The 23,819-nt window shown below is 39.5% G+C and overlaps 1 protein-coding gene across 6 annotated transcripts in view; it reads right to left on the bottom strand.

The window, feature by feature from the left end:
* The window catches only part of ROBO1 (roundabout guidance receptor 1), a 1,064,923-nt gene that overhangs the window by 360,280 nt on the left and 680,824 nt on the right, over window positions 1-23,819 (bottom strand). For 2 of the 6 annotated variants that reach the window (XM_014867642.3, XM_070488684.1), the window contains exon 1: window positions 20,490-20,918. The exons of the other annotated variants lie outside the window; for them this stretch is intronic. In XM_014867642.3, coding sequence (XP_014723128.1) covers window positions 20,490-20,544 — 55 coding nt within the window. In that variant the 5' untranslated portion in view covers window positions 20,545-20,918. Of the gene's footprint in view, window positions 1-20,489; window positions 20,919-23,819 lie in introns of those variants that run through there. 6 annotated transcript variants of the gene reach the window in all.

Here is a 23,819-nt window from a genome sequence, read left to right as displayed (position 1 = left end):
TCCCTGCAAGTCACTATCACATCACCCTATTTTATTTTTCTTACAGCGTATCATCCTTATGGAAGAGGATTCAACCATTTCACACTGGTAAATTTAGTCTGAAAGCAACGGCTTTCCTGCCGTATTAATAAAACCCCGTTTCAATACAAATCAATACAGAATATGCTGAACTGAGCCAATAAAACAGACACATACATAGACGCAACTTTTAAGCTTCATTAATTCATAAAAGCTTATTGGCAGGCTGACTGGTTGTTGTCTGTTGGCTAAATATGTACAATAGCTTTTTCAAGAATAGAGAAAAAGTACTGTGTGTGTACACAGGTATACGCACACTACATGCACACAAAAGTACACACGTATGTTTATAGGTGTATGATTTCTATAGAAATGGGTTAACATGCAAGTAAATATTAATCTACCTCAATGTAGTTCTGCCAGATGGACTCTTTTTTGAGGAGTATCTTCATATAGATATAAGTGGTTATCTTAACTTTAGGCAATTTTTTCCCCTAAGAGGCTTGGCAATGTCTGGAGACATTTTTACCTGTCACAACCAGGGAGATGCTATTCACATCTGGTGATACAGGCCATGGAGGCTGCTACACATCCTACAATGCACAGGAGAGCTTCCAAATGAAACAATCATCTGGTCCAAAATGGCATTAGTGCCAAGCTTACAAAACCCTGATACAGGGTTTCCTTTTTCCCTCACTCCGACTTTGCCAAAAGAAGTAAGAGCTACTTCACATCTTTGTTCTTTGAGAGGTAGAGAATAACGTTAAATTTGTTCCCCAAAATCATTGTGAATTAATTTATTAAAAAAGTATCTATCGTTTCTCTGACTACAAGCATATATGTTCCATAAGGGACCAGAAGAAAACCTTTCGTGTCGGTTGTTTTGATGTTAGTTTATGCCTAATACAGTGCCTGGTCCATTCGAAGCCTTCAGTAAGTGAATAAGTGAACCTAGTAGCAGTGATTTATTATTTTACACTTCACATTGGAAATGTCTCTAAATGTTTGTTCATTAAATGAAGCACGCAGGTTGAAATACAAGACACCGGTGTTGGGTTCTAGGCCTATAGAGATTAAGAAGAAATTCTCCCTGCCCTCAAATTATTCAAAATCTGACTGGAAACAAACAAACAAAAAATACAACACAATATAATTTGTGCAGCCTTATAGTAAAGGCATGCACAGAGGTCCACAGTAGCACAAAGAAGGCCTGATTCACCCAGACTTGAAGAATCGGGAGATGGTGTAGAGGGGAGGAGAGTCCAGTGTTCTCCTAGACAGGATGCCTGACCTGCCTCGGACAGGCTGAGTACTCCTTAAGCAGAGGGAGACAAAGAAGAAGAAGAATTTTGAAAGACGGGATGACAGAAGCTGCATTGCTGGGGTACGTGTGTGGATTCTCTTTGGAAATGAGAAGAGTGACACATTAAGGCCCTAATACGCTAACATAAATGAATTTCTGCCGTAACGTACATTGGGCCAGACCTCTTTGTTTCCTTCCGAATGTGAGACTCTGTGAGACTGTAATTTCTTCACTCAATTACCTCATCATAGGGCCGCCCTTAAACATCTTTCTGCACAACTTGTTTTTTGCCACACTGGTTTCTAGAGTCTTTCTCAACCTGTATAGCATGTTCATGAACTAACCTTTTAATTTCAAAATTAGAAAATCTTGTAATTCTAAAGAGTAAAACTTACCTAAGAACACAGAGGCAACCTGGGGGCCTTTGGACTGGGGCTTTGTCTGAATCATTTTTACATTTCCAGTGTTCATCCCGGATGTTACATACCGATTACTCAGCAAATATTTGTGGAATTGTAACTTGAATCTACTCCAGGCCCCATGTCTTTTTCTAAATCAATAGTGCATATTGAAATTGCAATGCACTTATCAAAGAGTAAACTTGATCAAAATTGAGGTGAATGCAGCTAAAACAGACTCAGAAAAGACCATTTCCTTTAATTTTCCCTTCTTTAATAATGCATACCTCTAATCTTATGTACAGGCTCACGTTATTGTACTCTAAATAGTAATAGTAATAACAAAAACAAATAAGAAGAACTTGTTTTACTTTAGGTCCTGCTCCCTGGCTCCCTCTTAACTCTCAAGCTTCTCATTGGAGAAGCTTCTCTTACCACTTATGCTAAGGCTTCTTCCAAAGTCGTGTCACTAAATTAGATAATTCTCTCAAAATTCACATGCGTTTCAGGCACTGTAGCATGCTCAAGTGGACAATCCACTGGTATCATAAATTCAACCTACCGAAGTACAAGTCATAGTGCTTCCTCTCTACATATTGTTCCTCCCTCAGTACTGAAGTCCCCGTCGCCAGCAGAGTCAAGGGAAATCCCCCCATCTTGCCTATATTCTATCAGTTCTACCTGTCCATTCTATCAAAAAAACTCTTTATCTTTCCCCTTTGCTTCATTTCTATCCATACCATATTTATCCATCATCTCTCCCCTTTATTATTTTCATAGCCTTCTAAGTCTTCTCATTGCCTGCAGTATCCTGCCCATTCAGTCCTCCGTCCATGCCACTGGTTGAGAGATCTTTCTATTTCACCAAGCGAGCCAGTTCTTCCCTACCAAAAAGTCTTTCATGGTTTTCCTCTGCCACACAATGAAATTCAGTCAACTTAGCATGGAATAAGAGAACCTTCATATTCTGACCACATGTTTATCCTCATAGGTACCCAATGTGTAAGTTATTCCAAACTACTTCTGGTTTCTCCAGTATCCAACATAATTTCTCTTCTGTCCGCCTGTACATTTGTGTTTCTTCTGCTTAATATGTGGGCAAACCAGCAGAAGAAAAGATATTCTCCAATATTCACTTCAATTATTCCTTAAATACTCTTTGACCCTAGAAGCAAGTACGTTTTCTCCTCTTGCGCTTCAATCACAAGATATACAGAGTCACCAGATTCTAATTGTTCATGTCTCTCCCTCAATTATCAGACAAGGTGAACTGTGTGTGTAAGGATCATAAATAAATTCATCTTCATACCACCAGTGCCAAGAAGTCTCTCACCTATAGCAGGTACCCAGTAAAAGCTATTTTGAATGGCAAATATACTAAACAGGAGAAAATTGCGCTGTATCTTTTATGCCTATGTATTTATGAGTGAGTTTCAGTAAGGTGCCAGGAAATTTTTAAAAATTTCTTTTTCAATAACTTGAGCTTCTCGAATTCCCTAGATGTTTCTCTACAACGTCAATTATAGAGCTTATCACTGTAGATTCATAAAAGAAATAGTTAAACATTTAAGTCTCTCTCCCTAGCAATACTTAAGGCTAATCTAAATCACATAAGCTCTTTACTATTTCATTTATGGAAAAAATCATTAACATGAAGGATACTTGAAATACCAGATACAATAGCCTTATTTATCTTTCATTTGTGGGGGGATTTATTATTTTTTCATTAGATATGCTTTTATTTTGTTAGAAGGCTAAAATGATCAGTTTAGACTTTGTTCATTCAACAAATATTTATTGAGCACACACTATGTGCTAAGTGTGTGGTAAGTATTGAGGATACTTAGTTCTGTAAACAGCCAGGGGTCACCCCTCACAGAGACGCGAGACTATTGTAAAGAGCAGAATCTGAATGATCATGGAAACTAATTAATGCTGAAGCTGAGACAATGCTTTGAATAAGAGTACATGTGCCTATAAGGGGCCCATGAGTAAAGAAGGCAAAGAGGCTTCCCTGAGAAAGCGACCGTGAGCACATGTAAGCCAGGCAAGCAGCAATGACAAGCATACTGGGAATACTGGCCTGGGATGAAATGCAGACAACATGAAGGTGGAGGTGCCACACTCAGACCAGTAGCTACATTTCAAAATACACTGCTCCTTTGGCCATGAAACAGAGTCTACAACTCTCCGTACCTTCTTCTAAGTTCTTCTATTAGTATTATTAATTAGTACTTAATTAGCATTAAGTACCACTATTCTAATATTCTGCTGCTTTCCCAGAAAATATATTCATATGAAGAGATAAAATGAAATAATATCTATAAGACATATGTGTGATAAGGTTTGCAGGTAAAAGTTCTATGCATGAATTTGATCTATTGTAAGACAAATGATGTCTTTACTGGTCACCTAAGAAGTACTGTAATTTACAACTTGTCTCATCAATAGACACACAATTTTATCTTATTTTTTAAAACACACATATACTCTAGGTCTCAGAAACTCAGTATTGGTTTGAACTCCAAAGCCATTTCTATATCACTTTTTTGGACTTCAAACTTCTACCACTTCTTAAGTAATTCTTATGTGGAAAATAATGCCTTTTTCCATTTAATCTCAAAACTCTTCAAGGTAGGTATTATTACTATCCCCAATTTACAGATGAGGAAACTAAGGCTTAGGAAACTTATTGCAAATAATAAAACCAAGTTCACATGGTTCACTAATGCATTAACTACATTTTCATATTTTTTGTATTCCTGATGCTCTGGCATCTGAGGCCTTGTTGACTAGGAGAGACTGCCTCTCCCAGGGCTACTCACTTCCTAGAGATGACAAACACTCACCTAAGAGTATACTTTTCAAAGACAAACCAACCCATCCAGAGCCCATATGCTGAACCACCTGCTCCATCCAGCTCTTAGACTCCAGAAAGCAATATTCCTCTACCCTAATCACTCCAGGGTCAGATACCGGACAACTAGGGACCACCCCAGTAGCCCACAGCCTGCTGAATTATTGAAACTATCCAATCCTAATTCTGCTTAGCTTTCATACCCTGCCTCCTTCATTCTCCCCCATGAAAACTACAAATAAGGCTTTTGCCCGAGCTATCTCCTCCCTCCTTCTGCCTCCCAGTCAACCCTGGTGCTTCCCTGTGTGGCCCCTCATGGCATCCAGTGCCTTCTATTTCTTGGGATCTGTGAGTAAAAACTTCACGACAGTCGTTTCTGGGTCTGCATGTCCTGCCATACCTTATTAAAACAAATCCTGGGTACATTTCAAAAGAGCTAGTGATAGTGCCAAGATTAGAGCATGGCCAGCTAGACACAGAGAATGTGCAAGTAATTATTTATTAAATGAATGAATTACTCTAGAGATTGAAATCTTACCCACCATATTATTATTATTATTATTTATTTTGTGTGTGTGTGAGGCAGATTGGCCCTGAGCTAACACCCGTTGCCAATCTTCCTCTTTTTGCTTGAGGAAGATTGTCCCTTAGCTAACATCTGTGCCAATCCCCCTCTATTTTGTATGTGGGACGCTGCCACAGCATGGCTTGATGAGTGGCACATAGGTCCACACACAGGGTCCGAAACTGCAAATCCTGGGCCGCCAAAGTGGAGCACACAAACTCAATGACTACACCACCGGGTTGGCCCCTTACCCACTATATTAGTCTATAAATGACACAATTTCCCAAACTATGCCAACGACTGATCTAAAAATCAGGTTCTTGTACTATGGCATTAATGCTTCTAATTGGATTTTTGGTTTCTTGAAGAACTTAAGTAGTAAAGAAGGGAGTTGGACACAATGTTTCTGGATTCAGAGAACATTGTTAACCTGTGAAGTTTGTTACTGGTACTTCTCTATCTCCCCGTCCAACTTCATTCTCCTAGTTTGGGCCCCCTATTACTCCAGGATTCAAAATGGCCCCATTCTTCTCCACGCCTGACATTTCCCAATGTCTGTCACCAGTCCACACTCCAAATGAAAACTTCCATTCCCCAAGTGCTAAAGAGCTGAACTCCAAGTGAAAGAGGACCTATAATCTGATTAAAATAATTCACAGTAAATTGCAAATCTCCTAATCCTCTTAGAGGCATTAACATTTTTTTTAAATTGAGCAGAGGGAGAGCAATCTGATACAGCCTCTAATTGTTGGCATTTTTGTACAACATAAACAATAATATATTTCCCTTTAGTGGGTTGGAATGGTTATCACATTGGCATGGCAGTCTGCCCAGAAATCTGTCTCCAACCTATCAAATTAACCCTGAATTTCCTCTTAACAACATTCACACTCCTGCTTTTGTTTGTTTGTCATTTTTTTAAAATTCCTAGTAAGAGGTCTTAAGGTTTGGATTCTCTGTAGGGATAATTTTTATGTTTAGAGTTTGTAAGTCACTGTCTATACCAAACAATTATCATACATTAATTTCTTAAAAAAGATTTGATAAAAACTACTAATCAACAAAACAGTAATAAAATCAACACAATTCATACTTAAATAGATGTTAAAACATACTAAACACTGTTTTAAACACTTCACATATATTAATTTACTGAACTTCACAGCAACCCTATCAAGTAGGTACCAACATCATTTCCATTTTACTGATAAGGAAACAGAAAAGTGAGATAACCTAGTAAGGTGACCTGGCTGGTTAGCAATGAGGCCAAATTTCAAACCCAGGTATTTCAACTCTGAAGCCATTCCCTTACAATCACTACATACTACTGAAAGACGCACCAACTGGAAACACTCATTGAGAAATCACACCACTCACTGTGTTGTTCCTAGGTGAAAAGCTATAGAACTTAAATTCTGGAAGTGGCCTAAATATCAACTGGTTCAATTCCTGCATTTTACAGTTGAAGAAACTAACTCACTCACAGCATGGTAAAAAGCTGCTTAGTAGCAGATTCAAAGCCAGCAACAACCATCTCTGAGTCTAAGTCATGCTTTTTCCTTCACTATCCTACAGTTAGTGCATAGAAACATTACAGGAAAATCTGCAAGCTCTAAGTGAAAGTAGACTTTTGAAGTCCTATCTGATCCATTTTTTAGGATCCAGTATATACATAACTATTAAGTGCCCCCATTCATAAATTATTTCCAAATTTTGTGTTTTACCACATTTCTACCAAAAGTTGTACCAAAACTTCTGGTTTTTCTTTTGTCTTTCTTTTTTTTAACATTGGGATTCAGGTTTGTGATATTTGGCAATTCTGATATTTCTTCTTTCCAATTGTTCACTTCTGTTTCAAAAAGGATAAAATATTACCCCAAAAATAAGAGGGAGTATTAATCCCTTCTATAATTCCTGTCAAAGTAAAGTGAAGAAATTCATGTATTGAACCACTGACTAATTCACCAAAACATTATGTGCTGGCTGTACTTATGTAACTAGACACAGACCCTCATTTGAGAGGAGACCTAGGTAACTAAATGCCATCATACAGCAGGACTGTGGGCGAAGTCACAGGTTCGTATAGGGTGCTGGGAAACACATGAGATGTATATAAAATTTACATTGGGTGGGTGGACAGGGCGGCTAAGGCTTTCTGGAGGAGCACCTATATTGATTCATTAGGCCAAACAGGAAATGGGACTGAAAGCAAGGGAGTGAAAAAGGAGAGAAAGCGAGGCCAGCCCTATGGTGGAGTGGTTAAGTTCCTGAGCTCTGCTTCGGCAGCACAGGGTTTCGCAGGTTCAGATCCTGGAAGCGCATGTGGCACCGCTCATCAGACCATGCTGAGGTGGTGTCCCATGCAGCACAACCAGAGGCACTCACAACTGGAATATACAACTATGTACAGGGAGGCTTTGGGGAGAAGAAGAAGAAAAGAAAAACAAAAGGATTGGCAACCGATGTTAGTTCAGGTGCCAATCTTTAAAAAAAACGAAAAGGAGACAACGGAATGGGTCTAGACAGAGCATTCCCAAATAGAAGGAACAGCCTTTACAAGGCCAGAGGGTAAGAGGGTATTCACCTGGCTGAAGTTCATAGGCAGGACCCTAATTAGGCAGGTATGCAATATAATCAAATCAATAATACCAATACATCCAAACACAAGGCACTCTTTAGTAAGAAAATAAATCAAATAGAACATTTCTGTGATTCACAAAGAAGAGCCTTACAGGGAAAGGAAATGGGGAAGAAACAGTTGTGGTCCCAGGGACAATAAAGATCAAGAGACGGGCAAATTAGCTAATATGTTCTCATTACATTCTTTTAAAGGCTGCAGTTATCCACTATAGAAATAATTTCCAAATAAATGTGGAAATCATGGCTGCCCTTTCAAGTGACGAAGCATCCACTATTATTGGCAAGCTATTTTGTCAGAGCATCAGATAATGCTCATGTTTAAGCATGCCTCCTATGGACAATGAAATGCTGGTGATGGTTTCCAGCTTCAAATGAATCAGCGCTCCTTGCTCAGGGCACATTACTGCTTCTGACCCTTTCCCCTGCCTGTGCCTTGACCTTCTCCCACTCAGAAGTTATTCCCTGCCTCGTGCCTGTGAGCATCTCATATTATTCGTGAGCTGTGGCTCTAGAATTTAGCATGAGGAGGGCTGCCTCTGATAGATGTCTAACATGAGTAATGCTCCTAATGATCCCCAATGGGACTCTGTCATATTTTTCCAACAGGATGAGTCGTTCAAAGACAAAAAGAAATTCTATGCACTTCACAGGGAAACATAATAAAGAACAGAAATTTCTACATATAGGAATATTTTACTTAGATTTAGCAAAAAATGACCAGCTTTTTTTTTTTTTAAGAGTAACAAAAGTTTCTTCATGTGTATGTAGCTTTGTGGTATATCTTAAACACCTGAGTAAATTATACTATTTCTATGTTGTCTAAAGAAATCCTTCAAATGTTATTTCAGAAACCTTTATGAATTATGCACAAGGTTTCCTCACAGAAATGCTAGATATGCTCTTGAAAATTGTGCATAAATCAATATTTTGCAAATTAAATAACATTTTTCACTGACAAATTATTTCAGAGATGTTTCATTTTCATTTCTGGTTAATTTTCAATTGACAATGATTATTGACCCTTTAGATTAAGCTTCTCTCCTGATAATATTTCTGTCAAATAGCTAATGATCTATAAACAAATAATAAAACAAATAAGGTAAACTAGGTTTTAAAAAGGATACTGCCATAAATTCTTGCAGAAGGTAATGGGTTCTTTGCAATTCATGCACTGCTCCAATTTTCATTATTTTTATTTCTTCAGATTTCCTTAATGTATTTTCTCAACCTGTAATTCATATGCAACACAGTGGTGTGTCTCTTAATAGCAATCAGTAAAACTATAGACTGTGTTGATAATTTCTATTCTTATTCAAGAATATATTTATTTGTTCAGTTCATCAGGGTCTTTTAGCTCATCAAAGGGCCTGTGGTTTTGTTTTCTTTGTTTGTTAGCTTTAGGACAAAAGAATAAACATAAACAGTCAAACTGATCACTTTGCCTGCCTCAACAAAAACAATTTGTAAAATGTAAATAGCTCCCAACAAAGGCAGAAGCTTTTGGTTAAATAAATAAGCCATTATGTAACCATTTAACTAGTAACAATACTGTACGGAAGGCCAAACATTAGATAAGTAAAAGCTTCTAAGACACTGAAGATAAGAGAAAGTGAGGGGATACTGATGTATTTAGAGTAGGAATAAGTAGTAAAGACAGGTCAGCCCTGTGTGGGATGGATGGTACAATATTGGAGCCACAAAATGGCGACCTGTGGGCCATATTTGGCATGAGGACTTATTACTATTTTTGTTATTACTATTAATTTAGACTCAATTGCTCTCATTTATCAGTTGGGAGATTTTACTTAAAAATACAGATTTATACCTTCTCTTGAAAACTCTGAAAGTCCGTCTACATTGGGCTCATATTTCTCCATGGCAATACCCAGCCAACAATTCCTTAGATCTAATACAAGGTCTTCCTTAGACAAGCCCTGTACAGGTATTTCCATTTTCAGCCATTATAAAATATTATCAGAGAAGGAAAACAAATCTCACAAATTCTACTTTGTTTATCTTCCCTGCCAATGAATTGTGACTTTAGACCAGGAAGGGCAAGCAGTTCTAAGAAGGATCAGTGGGAAATTAAGGTGAAAAGATATGAATCTAACTTCTTAATACATTTTCAATTTCCTGACCCAGAAAAGCATTACATCCCAGGACACTGAGAAAACTTTTAGGTAAAATGAAAGGTTTATTAGAGACTAGGAAAAAGTTAAAAGTCATTGACATTTTTAACTAAAAAAGAAGGTAGATTCCTTAAACTTCATGGTACACTTTGGTACACCGACAAAATAGATATTAAAAAAAATAACAACAAAAACAACATAACCAAGGGAAATGACTCCTTACCAAATGATGAAAATTGGGGGAAAATGGGAATCTTGTGCCTGGAGAAAAGATGGTTTAGAAGAACATAATAACGGTCTGCAAATATTGAAACGGTTTCATGTAGAAACTAGACTAGATTTACCATGGGTAGCTTTGGAGGGCACACAAAGACCAATAGGATAGGAAATAGAGTTGGGTTTCAGCTTAATATGAGAAAAATTTTTATAAAAATTGTAAATGGAATCTTCTACACTATGAGGAGATGTTTCCTGTCACAGAAAGTAAGAAGGTAAGATAAAGACTATGTGTTCTGGGTACTGCAGACAGGGTGGAAGCACAGAGAGATAAAGTTAATGTGCTAAGGTACTGTCCAAATGATTCTATGACAGGCTGAGAACAGTAATACACATTGTACAATATCTAAGTCTATTTATCCGTACACTGCTATCCATGGCCTCAGAGAAAATAGCAAAGAATAGATGTCAATCTCTAAGAATTAAGTCATCACGTTTACATTTATTTTATATCATCTCTTCTCTACTTGGTGGAAGCTTTTTATGGCCTAAACATAAGTTCACAGAGCAGTCATGCATACCTCTGTTAAATTACCTATATGGCAGTCAACCATTTACCATAAATTCCTTAAGTGCAAAGAATGAGCTTTTTTTTAGTTTGTTGTCTATTAAGGTTGATTAAGTGAATAAAAAGAATGGATGTGATTATTAAACAATGTCTCCTGAAATACACCAACGTCACAAGTGAAAAGCTATAATAACCATCTGTTATAAACTCTACCCCTTCAAACAGATTGTTAGTTTTTGAAATTACCACTGCTAGATGCACCTCTCAACTACTTCCTCTTGCCCAACAAGATAGTCCATTCTTTCTCTTTACACTCTTTGGGAACCTACTTATTCCAGGAAGATTTCCCTTGATCTATCAGCTCCCACCTCCCTTCTCTTACCATATCAAAGCATCTTTCACTCACATAGTGCCAACAACTGATTAATGCAATTCAATCTTCATTTTCCTCTCTACATGTACACAGCCTCGATCTTGTATTAAAAGTTCTCACACGTTATAAGGAATGTCTAAAACATTCTTTAAAGTGTCTAATAGCAACAAAAGTTGATAACTGGTTAGTAATAATTTTAGATTGTTATCAAGACTAACAGTAAGTAGTTTACTAAGGAATAAAATAATGTTATTAAGCGCCATTAATAAACAATAGCATAATCAAAGACAAATGAGTGGCAAACTACACAGCAATGAATGCACAGAAATAAATTTATTGTGAAGTATATTTGAAGACAAAGAGTAAAAACCTTAAGGCTAAGACCCAAGATCTCGTATAAAGGAGGGTTGTAGATATGATACTGTTTTGATTAGAGGTAGAGAGTAGGAAACAGGGAAAAGCTTCAATCTTCCTTAAGCCTTATGTAAAGCCACAAACATATGGAAATAGAGAAGAGAATATACAGGTACCTCTTATCTACATATTTGGAAATAACTTTGGAAGACCATTGACCTCAGCTGAGAAAACCATACCCAAGAAATTATAGAATGATCTTACTCAGATATAGACATTTAAAAGAGTAAACAAAGCAAAAGAGTAACATTTAAAAAACCCACTACGTTACTTCTGAAAGGATATTGATTACAGAACTGTTTTTGGTAGTTATTACAGTCTCTGGCAGGTTTCATTCACAAGGATCATGTTAACCAATTCTGCGTTCTTTGTTTTTTATAAACCTTGGCATTTGAGAAGCATACACCTTTAAAGGAATAATAATCACAGATTCTAACCAAACTGCTGCTTAATATGTTTTTATTATCTATAACACCTTATCACTACATAAACCATCTATTTTCAAACTCAAACAAACATTCAACACCAGTTTCTTAGAGAAGTTAGATGCCAGTGATAGTATTTTCCATATGAGGAAATTTCTATTCACTCATACAACTAAGCTATCATAAAACTTACTTGGTTCCTACTATCTCAAATTTACTCTGCAAACCGAACCAGCAGTGAATTCGAATAAACCATGCCATGGGGCTGGACTGTGTTTCTGTGTTCCACAGTGGATGATACCAGAGTGCATTCTTTTTTGTGGATTATCATGTGACAAGCAGAAGAGAGGAACAGACAATCAGATATACCAGAAACATCTAACAGCTAAAAAGGAACTAAACCAGCTTGGCAGCACAATCTAGTTCCCTCACAAAAAAGCATCTTAGCCTTATTATATACACATTTTATATTGTTTCATCTACAATCATTTTCCTTTAAGGGGATAGCATAGTATGTAGGTATAATGGTGAAGAGCAGAAATCCTGGGATCAGACAGGCTGGTTCCAAATCCTCCCTCCACCTCACTAGCTGACTGGGCACGGTCAAGGAACTTCGCTTCTCTGGACCTCTTTTTCCATATTGATAAACAGGGAGAATAGCAAGGCATTCACTCCTAATGTGGTATTAAAAAAGATAAGGCATATTCATACTTTGCCAGGTAGATAGTAAACATTTTATAAATTTTAGGCTTCATAATTACTATTAGAGATATTATTATTACTGATTCCTAGTCCCTTAGGTTCAGTGTATACAATTGGGCCTATACTGCATCAACTCATCAGTTAATTCAGCACTTAGGTTTCTTTCTCATCATGTAAAATAGATATATATATGTATAACATATACATTTAATAACTATGTGTGTTTAAAACATTATGTTAAATACGTCAAAAGCAAAATGATGAAAGGGCAACTTTGAATATGAGGTCCTAGGAAATGATGAGCTCCTAGGATTGAATGACATAACAGGAGACAAGTCCAAATAATGCAATGGATTTCATTTCCTCTCTGACCATACTGAATCTAATAAAAGCTGGCCTAGGATGCTTCTACTCTATTCTAATTCATCGAGATCAAGAGCAACTATCTTGTCAGTAAATGTTCCTCCTCTTTGCATAGTATCCAAGTTCAGGCTCTGCCTCTCTCCTATTTTCCTTCTACATATTTGGGTTTTGGCAATATATTGCTATGTTCATTAATTTAAGCAAGTTCTAGTTCCAAACTTGATACCAGATTGCTAACGAAACTTTCACTCCTCTTCAAATATGAGAGAAAAACAGACGAGTTTATCTTCCACAGCCTGTAAAACCCAGTTTACTTTATTCAGACAACTTGCTAATTGAATGATCTGGAGACACAGAAATTACTTCCCAAACCAGACAACTAAAGTAGTTTAAAGCTACCCAGAGGTGTGTAGTTAACACATACGAATGTGCTTTAACTCACTTTGTTATATGAGTGAGACCATTTTAGTGAAGTTTCACAGTAATAAAGACTGCCTTTTAAATCAAGCCTGAATAAACAAAATCAGCTTTAGATCTGTGAAACTAAAAAGCAAAGATCTGTGAAACTAAAAAGCATACATTTATATCTCTTTTATATAAGAAATGAATTGCAGGCAGACGCTTTAGCCAGACTAAAAGTTAGTGCGTGAATAGTGGGGAAAAAAAAATCACATGCTAAAACAAAAAATATGACAGATAGTATGCAGGTTATTTAAGTTTGGAGATCAACTTATGAGACTCAGTGTATCTCATTAGCACCACATGATGCCAAGTGATCTTAAACAGACATGAGCAGCCTGATTCACTTATTCTTTGGTCCCATTTTCCTTCCAAACTCTATCTGGAATTGCTAATAACATAAAAAAGTCCTCAGTCATGTTAGTGGAAAGAAACTAAAATCAGGCCTGTTTCCTCTTCTGCTAAAATCCAAGAATGAGCTTACCAAGTTGATTTTTTTTCCCATAATAGTGCATAAATTATGACCATACGTATCACACTACGAAGAATTTTATGGTCATATAAACACTGTCTTTTGTCATGCTATTGAAAATTTAAGTTAAATCAAGAGATAACATATACCTGAAGTGATTTTTAAAGTACTAAATGATCACATGTAACAATGCTATTTCTCTTAACATACTACTTTTCGTCGCATGAAAAGAAGAATCTACAGTGTTGGGGATACAAACTGGGTCTCTAGCTTCTTGAGCAGAACCTGTTGCAAATAATTTTAGGGGAAAGTTCCAGGGACTGCATGCTCCTTCCACAGCTGACTGTGGATCAGCTGTGCCTGGTTCTCAGGTCATGTACTGAGGGTTTGAACACACACATAGGTGGCCTATACTTTCAACTTGACAGTTTCTGAAATCCAATCAAGAGCAACTTGATAAATTGTAACCACGAGCTGCTACTCCCAGAAGTGCTTTAAAAAAATATGTTTTCTAGTAAAGAAGACTAACATAATCTGAAAAACACATTTCCAAAATACAGTGTCTCATTAGGAATTAAAGTCTACTATTTCCTATATGCTGCATACAAATCAATCACTTAACACAAAAAGAATGCATTCTTACTTAACACAGAACCACACTGCTCTACTGACATTTGCCTGTATCCATCGATGGTGCTTTTAATGCTTCATTTAAGCGTTAAACTAGGTGACGTGCATTAAGCCTATAGATTATTTAGCATCAAACTTGTGATCCAAGAACATTTTCTTCAATTGTTTACCTTCTGCACACTCTCCCCCAAATAATGAAATAAATTAGGTAAAATAAACAGATATTCTTTTCCAGCTCTTAGCCATGGACAGCTGTGAACACCACAGAGGTATTTCTCTCGCAGAATGAAGTCAGAAAGATATGCACAGTCATGCTGTTCAAAATATTGTTTTATGCGTGGAACAACATTGGCATAAGATGTTTGGAAGCCAAGTAAAATCACAGAAGTAAAGGAATTTGTAGCAGCCTGTTTTGGCGGAAGGGAAATGAGACTGAGCTCTCCCATGAAGCCAGCAACATGACACCTTCCAGTGCTGGAAACAGCCTTTTGGATGGTTAAAAAAAGAAAGAGCAAGAGGAAAAGGCAAGAAGTGGAGATCAAAGCTATCCCCCTGTACACTACAGATAATCTTTTTTCTTCCTCTTCTTCAACAGCTGGATTGAAGGAAAAGGCTGAAGGTGGAGGGAGAAGGGGAAAAGGAAACCATGCTAATTCAGAATTGTAAAGAAAGGAGGTGGCGTTTTGATCTCCACAGGATGGCAACTTTATTGGCTATGCATAAGCAGTTTCCAACCAGCTGATCAACCAGGTATTAACACTCAGCCCTTCCATGATCAGTAACCATGAAGTGAATCATCTGTGAATAGCAGTCGAGCAGAAGGCTCATCTACGACTAAATGACCACCAGCCCATGCCCAACCCAGAGGGAAAGAGCAACCCCAGGGGAAATGATTGTCTCTCCACAGGCTCCTCCCTGGCGAGGACAAATTATTTGCCTTGGGATTCATAGCAAATCTTTCCTCAAGTGTGCATGAATGAGAATGGCATTCATTTTCCAAAATACAACTTGGAATCCATGCACATCTGCATCACCAGCAGGCATTGTTCTGACTTCCTTTTGATCTCTTCTTTTAAGCATGCTGGAAAATACAGATATGATAAAGGCTGGATGTGAGCTGGTTGGATGTAAAAAATTGATTGTCTCGCCTGGCCATCTAAAAATGTAAAGATAATTTACTTAATGGCAGGAAAAGGAAATTTCCCTTTCAAATTCTCAAGTGTTCAAACTACAGTCCTATTTAGGTGGATTTTTTGGACAAATTTTACTTTTTCAATTTTTTTAAATTTATGCTTTATCTCCCCAAATTCACCCTGGTACACAGTTGTATATCCTAGTTGCAGGTCCTTCTAGTTGTGGCATGTTGGGACGCCGCCTCAACGTGGCCTGACGAGTGGTGCCATGTCCATGCCCAGGAGCCGAATCAGCGAAACCCTGGGCCGCCGCAGCGGAGCATGCGAACTTAACCGTTCAGCCATGGGGCCGGCCCCATGGACAAGTTTTAAAATAAAAAGCAACAGAACCGTAATCTTTCTTATTTAAGTTCCTCATTTTTCTCTTTCAAATTAGGAAAGTTCATGGTGGTTAAGAGTTTTGGAATCGGCATGGTTCAAATCCCTGCTCACCCACATCTGCTAACCTCTCCATGATGTAGTTTTCACAATTATAAAATGAGAATAAAGTGCTATTTTACTAATAACAGCATCTATGTCATAGGGTTCTTATAGGCATTAAATAAGGTAATGGTGAATGTTCAATAAATGATAATCGTATCTTCACAGCAATAGCAGTAGTAGTCGTCATAAAGTTTCCTACGGTACCCAGAATTTGAACTTGATCTCATTTTGAAATTATTTCCTTCTTTCATTTTAATGGTCTCCTCTAAGCAAAAGTGTTATGATATAGAAGGTAACTACTTAGTTTGTCACTCTATATAAACTGAGGTCATCAATATTCTAAAGTCTTATTCAATGTAGCTTTAAAAAACTATTCTGTGAATTCATTAAAGATTCAAACATGTTTCAAATTGCATTTTTGTTATAAAAACTGCAAAATATCTAGTTCTTTCTATAGTTGTTAAATATAGAGTATACAAACTGACTTCAAATTTTCAGAGATCAACTTTTCAGGTCTGCTCTTCGTGCTGTGTGGCCAGAGGTGCACTCATATCTGCTGCTCTGTCTATTTCTACTCCCCCCCTCCTCCTGTACATTAAAACTAGCTTAACTCTGGATCTGTTTCCACTACACTCCTCTCAACTTCACTTCCAGTTTCACTGTTATTTTTCCCTTTCTTATTATCAAATTTCCTAATTTATTCTACAAGATTATTTTAGGCCTAACTTTAAATTGAATAACAACTTTGATTTCCCTATATTTTCCTATAAGATATCAAGCTTGCAAGGCAGTTATGCTTTTGTTTTAAGAACTAAACATTTTTAAAAGAGCAAGAAAGTAACATAAGCATTACCTTAGCATCTTTTATTAACACAGAAGATGACACATGAAGACTCAACTATTTATGATCTTCATTGGCAAGCTGTTATTCTAAATTTCCTCCCAGTCTTATTCCTCTTGCCCAGGATTTTTAATTATAGACATCTACTCGATGTAAAATAAATACACAGATACATACATAAACAAACAAATAACTAGTATTGTAGGTTTCAAATTTAGCATTTTGCCCCACTGTAATTCACGCAAGAATGTTTCATGTGCCACAGTGAAGGTAAATTTTCCATTCTAAGACATTTTAACTATAAATATCTTATGTGTTAGAAGGCCCATTATTGAGAAATAAGGATATTTTAAAAGATGTTACAGTATCCAGATAAGTATATTTAAAAGCCAAAAAGCTTATAAAGAAACTAATAAGAAATTTTGGAATTACCAATGAATCTTGAGAGAGAGAAAGAATTGGGGGGGGGGGGTGACAGAGACCCAGATATGTGACTCACATAGTGAAACTTATCTAGAAAATGCTCCTCTTCTCAAGAGAAAAGATCCTCCTCCCAAAATAAAGAAAGAAGGAAAGAAGGATAGCACTATTGAACTCCCACTGCGTTTGAAATTCAGATCTCACCCCAAGTTTGAACTGAAATTCAATCACTTTTTGACTTGAAATCAGGTTTTAGCAAATGGAGCTGAGGAGAGGCAGTCTATGAAGGAAGAATGTTTAGAATCCGTTCCTGAGAGATCACACGGTTTTTTTCTCAGTGCTACCTCATCTGCTCCCCTCACCAAAAGTCTAGCTAGCCATAGAAAAGAACTCAGATGTACAAACTCACCAAAGAAAATACCTTGAAAATGAATTTCTAAAGAAATACCCATTTTTTTCAAAATCTTAGTTTCCTAATTAAAAACAGTTATATATTGTAGCATTCGGTTAATAAATAAAAGGCTACAAAAAGCAAACACATACTCTTAAACATAATATTTGATGTTAAGTATGACATCAACATATTAAAATGGAGTTTATAATTTCTTTGAAGAAAACTATACGACTTTCTTAAGCTGGCAGCCAGGTTTTAAAAAGAAAAGAAAAAAGAACTGACAACCAATAGATGCTTTTACAGGTTAAATCTTGTTGAAGTTACCTTTCCTCCTCAGCACACTTTGATTTATTTAAGCTCACCACATTTCTCTTAAATACACTCCATTAACAAGTGATAGACTGTGATCCCAGGCTTGAGGCAAGACATGAAACACAGTTTTGCAAGAACTTCATTCATTCCCTGACCAGGTGTCTCGAGCACGCCCAACTCTAGCTAGTTATCTGAGTTCTGTGAAGTTTTATTTAACTCAATAGTGTGGCTTCAGAACAGCACATGGTCATGAAATCACGCCAGCAGCCCAGCAATTTGGCCTCTCAAGTTCAGATGCACAGCATGAGCAAAAGTCATTAGAGGAGCAATAAAGACCTTCAGGTCAAATATGAGAGAGCACCTCCCAAAGACCCCTCGGACTTGCAACCTGGAGAAACAAGTAGATGAGCGCACCCAACAGAAAAAGTCAGGTTTATTAAAAGTCATCAGTGGCTTAAACGGGAAATTAAATTAGAAAAACACACCCAGAAATCAGTTTAGCGCTAAGATTATAAATGCCACATATCTATGTAAATTACAAACCTCTGATACTAACTACTAACGGAATTATCAAATCTGAAAGGATGGTACATACCCCCCAGATATTTCTCCAGGTGAAGAGAGAAGTTGCACACTGAGGCGACCAGCTTTCAGTAAAACCCTATTAGTGTGATCCTATCTTTAATCTACAGCCATGATAAAATGTCCCAACATATACAAACTCAACTCAAACAGTGACTAATGACCATTAATCCCCCTATCTTCAGTAATCTGCCCCTCCAGTCATTTATCACACTGACACTTCACTTTACACACGTGAATAAACTTTAACCAAGAAGGTGAATCAACAAAAATCTCAAAGGTATCTGAAGCTGTAAACTAAACCAGGGGGAGACATGGCAAAGAGAGACAAATAGAGAGATCAGATCTTAATGTTTTTGATTTGCATCCATGGCTGGGTGTTGGGGTGGGGAACTATTCAATCATTCAGATCTGCAAACTAAGAAAAAAGCTACATTACAGAAAGGCGAAGCTGAGTTAGTCTAATCTGTTCACTTATCCACTGTGACATATATGAGATATCTGTGGGGGAAACTTCAGTTTTCTGTCTTTTTCAAAGGAGTAACAATTTAATGAATTTCTTATTTAGTTTAGTTGCAAATGTTCCTTTCAGCCAGGAAGCATATCTCCTGGGTTAAAATTCTTTGAGGGGTTTATTTGCTATCATTTAGCTGACGTGGGTTTTCATTTTTCTTTTTCATATTTCATTAACTTCAGTAAAATCCTTGGTCAAAATATAAACCATAGCCATGGACCACAAAAAGCTCAAACCAACCTTTCAAAACAGTTTCATAATCATGCAAATTGAGTGACTCTAACCTATGGGCCCTGATGCAACTTGAACTCAGTATGCGACTATAAAAAATTCCCTGAGGTGCAGTGTGTGTGTGTGTGTGTGTGTGAGTGTGTCTGTTTTAAGGCCTGAAATCAGATCCTTGATTGAAACCAGAATCTACCAAAAGGAAAGAAAGAAAAGTTGAGCAGTGGCTCTGTTCACCCATAGTAAAAGTTTCTTAGGAGTGTAAGGAAACTATTTGTAATTTTAGACACAATGTATACTCTGATGTCAGAGGATCCCATGGCAGCATCCTTCCAACACTTCATATGAAGAGTGTCAGTACTATTTAATTAATCCCCCAAATCCTAAATTCAGTCTTCTGTTTTCCCTTGCCAGTGAAAATTCCCAAGCAACTAACTGTTCCTGTTCAGATACTTGCAACCGCCTGTTTTCCTTCCAAGCCCAGCCAGGGAGAGTGGCTAGCTCATATCCTATAGTAAGAAGGAGTTATTTCCTGAAGTTTCTTCAGAATCAAATTTAATTACAGACTTTGGTTACATAAAACAACGACTAATAACCCCTTGTGCTCGCAAGAGGAGGGGCGAATTGGAGGACCAGGTTCAGGAATCCTGGCGGGTCTCTGGGCCACAAGTTCCCCGGGCGCACATCTCCCTCCCCAAAGGAAGCAGCCGAAGGAGGAAACTCGCTCGGGCTCATCCTGGGGGCCCAAACTCACCACCAACCGCCGCCTCCTCCCACCCCTGCACTCAGACGCGCGTTAGCCTAGAGTGATCTGGGCGTGCCCCGAACTTGGCAAAAGGCCGAGGTCTGCGATGAGGCTCGGGGAGTTTTGGGGGGCAAAGGGACGACCCAAAGTGCGAACCAGGAACCTTTTCGCCCAAAACTCCTGAAGGTATCGAGCTCCTCCGGCCTTAGAAGGGAGGTCGCCGAAACGCAGCTCGGGGATTGATTCTGAAAAGCGCAGAGGGGGCGTGCAAGAGGGATGAAGGGTGAAGAAAGAAGACGCGGGGTTACCTGAACAGAGACAGATTAATCCAAAGAGGTAAAAGTGAGCAGGCTCCGCGATCATTGTCCTCGGGTGGATCCTGCATACAGTCTCATGCCAAGAGGAGGGAGTAGAAATGGGGTCCCCAAATTATGAAGCCACACACCACACACACTACACACAAAGGCTTAATATAAGCAACGTGGGTCAATCCGCCAGGAGTTTTCAGGGCAATTACTCGTCGACCTTTCCGGACGCGTGTCAATATCTCAGAGCTCTTTGCAGACTAAGAATTCCAAGGTTTGCCTTCTCTGGCTCCAGGGTTTCCGAAGAGGCTCGGCCACTTCCAAGGACCATCCAAAGCGAACAACAAAGAGCCGAAACAGAAGAGCAGTTGTGCCGTTTCCTGCCTCCACCGTCTTGCCGAGCCTCCCGGCGTGCGCCCCCACACTGAGCGCCGAGCGCCGCGGCGAGGGCAGGCGCGGCGGCGGCAAAGTTGGGGTGTGAGATCGGATTAGGGAGGGCCAAAAAGTGCTTCTCCGTCTACAGGCGAGCCCAGTCAACAGCTGGCCACGCGCAGCGGCGGCGAAGGCAGCGGCAGCAGCTCCGGAGGACGGGCACGGGGTGCCGGGGGTGTGCCTGGGTGACTCCGCGCGCTGGGGGCGAGCGAGGGGGCGGTGCGGAGACAGCGGCTGCCTGGGCGGGCCCTTGTTCCCATCACTTGGGGGATGCGGAGGGCACTGGGGACAGCAGCAGGTCCGCGAACACACGCGCGCCTCCCCGGCGCCCCCAGCCCCGCGCGGCGGTCACCATCGCCCCCGGCCCCTCGCCCGCAGGGGCGCGCGCACAAGGCACCCCGAACTCTCCGCGACTGGGACGCTGGAGCCCAAACTTCCTGAGGGGCGGCTGCCCGCAGCCCTGGCTCGTGGTCGGTCGCTGCAGAGAGGCAGCTCCCGGACTCCCCGGGGTGGCGGAGAGGGGCGCGGAGGATGCTGCTGCGGGTGGGAGCGACGGCCGCCGCGGCTCAGCCGAGCTCCGCTGGGACCAGCCGTGTCTGAAGTTTCTGCTCTCACGCTGCCGCTCCTCCGGCTCAATTGCCTGTGGGTTTCCCCCACCGTCCCCGCGGCTCCCGGTTTCCTCCCTCTCCTCCCCGGCCCGAGAAGGCTTAAAGGGGCCGCGCGGTCCTTTCCCTGCTTCTCTCTACACTCTCCAGACGTTGGTCTGGCAAGTCCTGCTCATTAATATTTCCATCCACAAGCCAGGGGTGCCCGACTGCGCCCTCAGGTGAGAGTCCAACAGCTCAGGATCAGAAATTCAAGCGAATGAGAACTCGCCTTGTTCCCCTCGCCACCCCTCGCTCCCCTGCACCTTTCTCCAAATGGAACCTCCCAGCCAAAGACTTCAAAAATCCTTCTGGTCCAGCTTAACCTCTTCCTCACCGCTTCCAGGAGTTGGAATAAACTCTCAAATAACTCTACCCTCACCCTTCCCCATTCCCAGTTTTTTTTTTTTTAAATCACATTTGGGCAAACGAGTCTTTAGGACAGGAGGTAGAGATGTGATTAGCTAGAATATATAAGTAGGTGGGCACTCTATTACAACAGTCACTTTCTTTTAAATTGTAGGTGTCGAGGGTCATGTTGAAAGGCCATCCAATTCAAAGGGCGCAGGAGTGGGCCCTAGGGTCTTTTCCCTAAGTTTCACTCCAGAGCCTCTCCTTCAACTTCAATGACTCTACGGAAGGTACGCATTAGAATGTTAAGAAGTGGGGAGGTAATTAAGGAAGAGGGACAGATGCAAAAAACATCCTTGACTACCCCAGAGTTTGCGGTTTTAAGAGAAGCCACTCAGCATTTCAAAACCAAAGGGCGTGGGCTTTGACACCCATACACCCCGCCCTGAAATCCCAACCTACCAGTTATTAGCCCTGTGACCGTGCCAAATCTGTTTTCTCTTCTGAAAAATAGGGACTCTTGAGATATTAACAAATATTAACAAATCATACCCAAAGCAGAACAAACCTGGCACATCTGACTGGCATTCTTTTTTTTTTTTTTTTGAGGAAGATTAGCCCTGAGCTAACTACTGCCAGTCCTCCTCTTTTTGCTGAGGAAAACTGGCCCTGAGCTAACATCTGCGCCCATCTTCCTCTACTTTATATGTGGGACGCCTACCACAGCATGGCGTGCCAAGGGATGCCATGTCCGCACCTGGAATCCGAACCAGCGCACCCGGGGCCCACGAGAAGCGGAACCGGCGAACTTAACCGCTGCGACACCCTGCTGGGCCCTGACTGGCATTCTTGTGTTCACTCATTTTTCTTTCTTTCTATTAAATAAGACACTATGTGAAACACCAGAGACATAGTGAGTGCCCCAAAGATGGTAGATATTGGTATTTAGAGCTATTCTTTTTAATGAATTATCTACAAAGTTATGTACAATAACTTCAAAGTGATTACGTATTTGGTATCTATCAGTATATGCCAGGGGTCACCCAGTGGTGCAGCGGTTAAGTTCACACGTTCTGCTTCAGCAGCCCGGAGTTCGCTGGTTCGGATCTGGTGGGGACATGGCACCACCTGGCAAGCCATGCTGTGGCAGGTGTCCCAAAGAGAAAGTAGAGGAAGATGTGCACAGATGTTAGCTCAGGGCCACTCTTCCTCAGCAAAAGAGGATTGGCGGGATACGTTAGCTCAGGGCTAATCTTCCTCAAAAAAAAAAAAAAAAGAATAAAATAAAAAATAAATAAATTAAAAAAAAAAAAGAATATGCCAGAACCTGCTTTCGGTGGTTGGCCCTGGAGAGGACAACTGTGTGGTAGATGGAGGCGTGGGAATGGCTTTGCTCTTTTCTATATACTGTTGTGCTTTTCTACTTTTTTTTTTTAAAGTGAGCCTATGCATTACCTAACAAAAGATAAAATTTTATGAGCAAATCGTACATTTATTTTGGTTGCTTCTGGTACAACCAATGACCTGGGAGCAGCATTTTGTAGAAAGAAACTCAGGTTAACGGCACCTATCTCTGAAAGTGAAAGATAATTTAATCCTGAGAAAGCTGACTGAAAATTCAGTAAACAGGCTGGAGATAAGAATTCAAAGACTCCAACCAAAATCTTTCCAGCAGTAAAAACAAGAATGTGCAGTAAATGTTGAAAAACATACATTGATTTGGTCTTTGTGAAAGGATATTTAGCGAGAATATATCTTTTTTTCTTGGGATAAAACATGCTTTTAAGATAAGCTTACCTAGTAGTAGAAAATAAATAAGCTGAAGCACAGTACTTGAGAAAGAGAGAGAGGGAGAAAATCCTTCAAATCCTCATATCATCTGAGTGCACTTTAAAGATTTGAACTT

The sequence above is a fragment of the Equus asinus genome, chromosome 18, assembly GCF_041296235.1.
Source record: "Equus asinus isolate D_3611 breed Donkey chromosome 18, EquAss-T2T_v2, whole genome shotgun sequence".
In the NCBI taxonomy this organism is placed as follows: Eukaryota; Metazoa; Chordata; class Mammalia; order Perissodactyla; family Equidae; genus Equus; species Equus asinus.
This window is presented reverse-complemented; position numbering and strand designations above follow the sequence as displayed.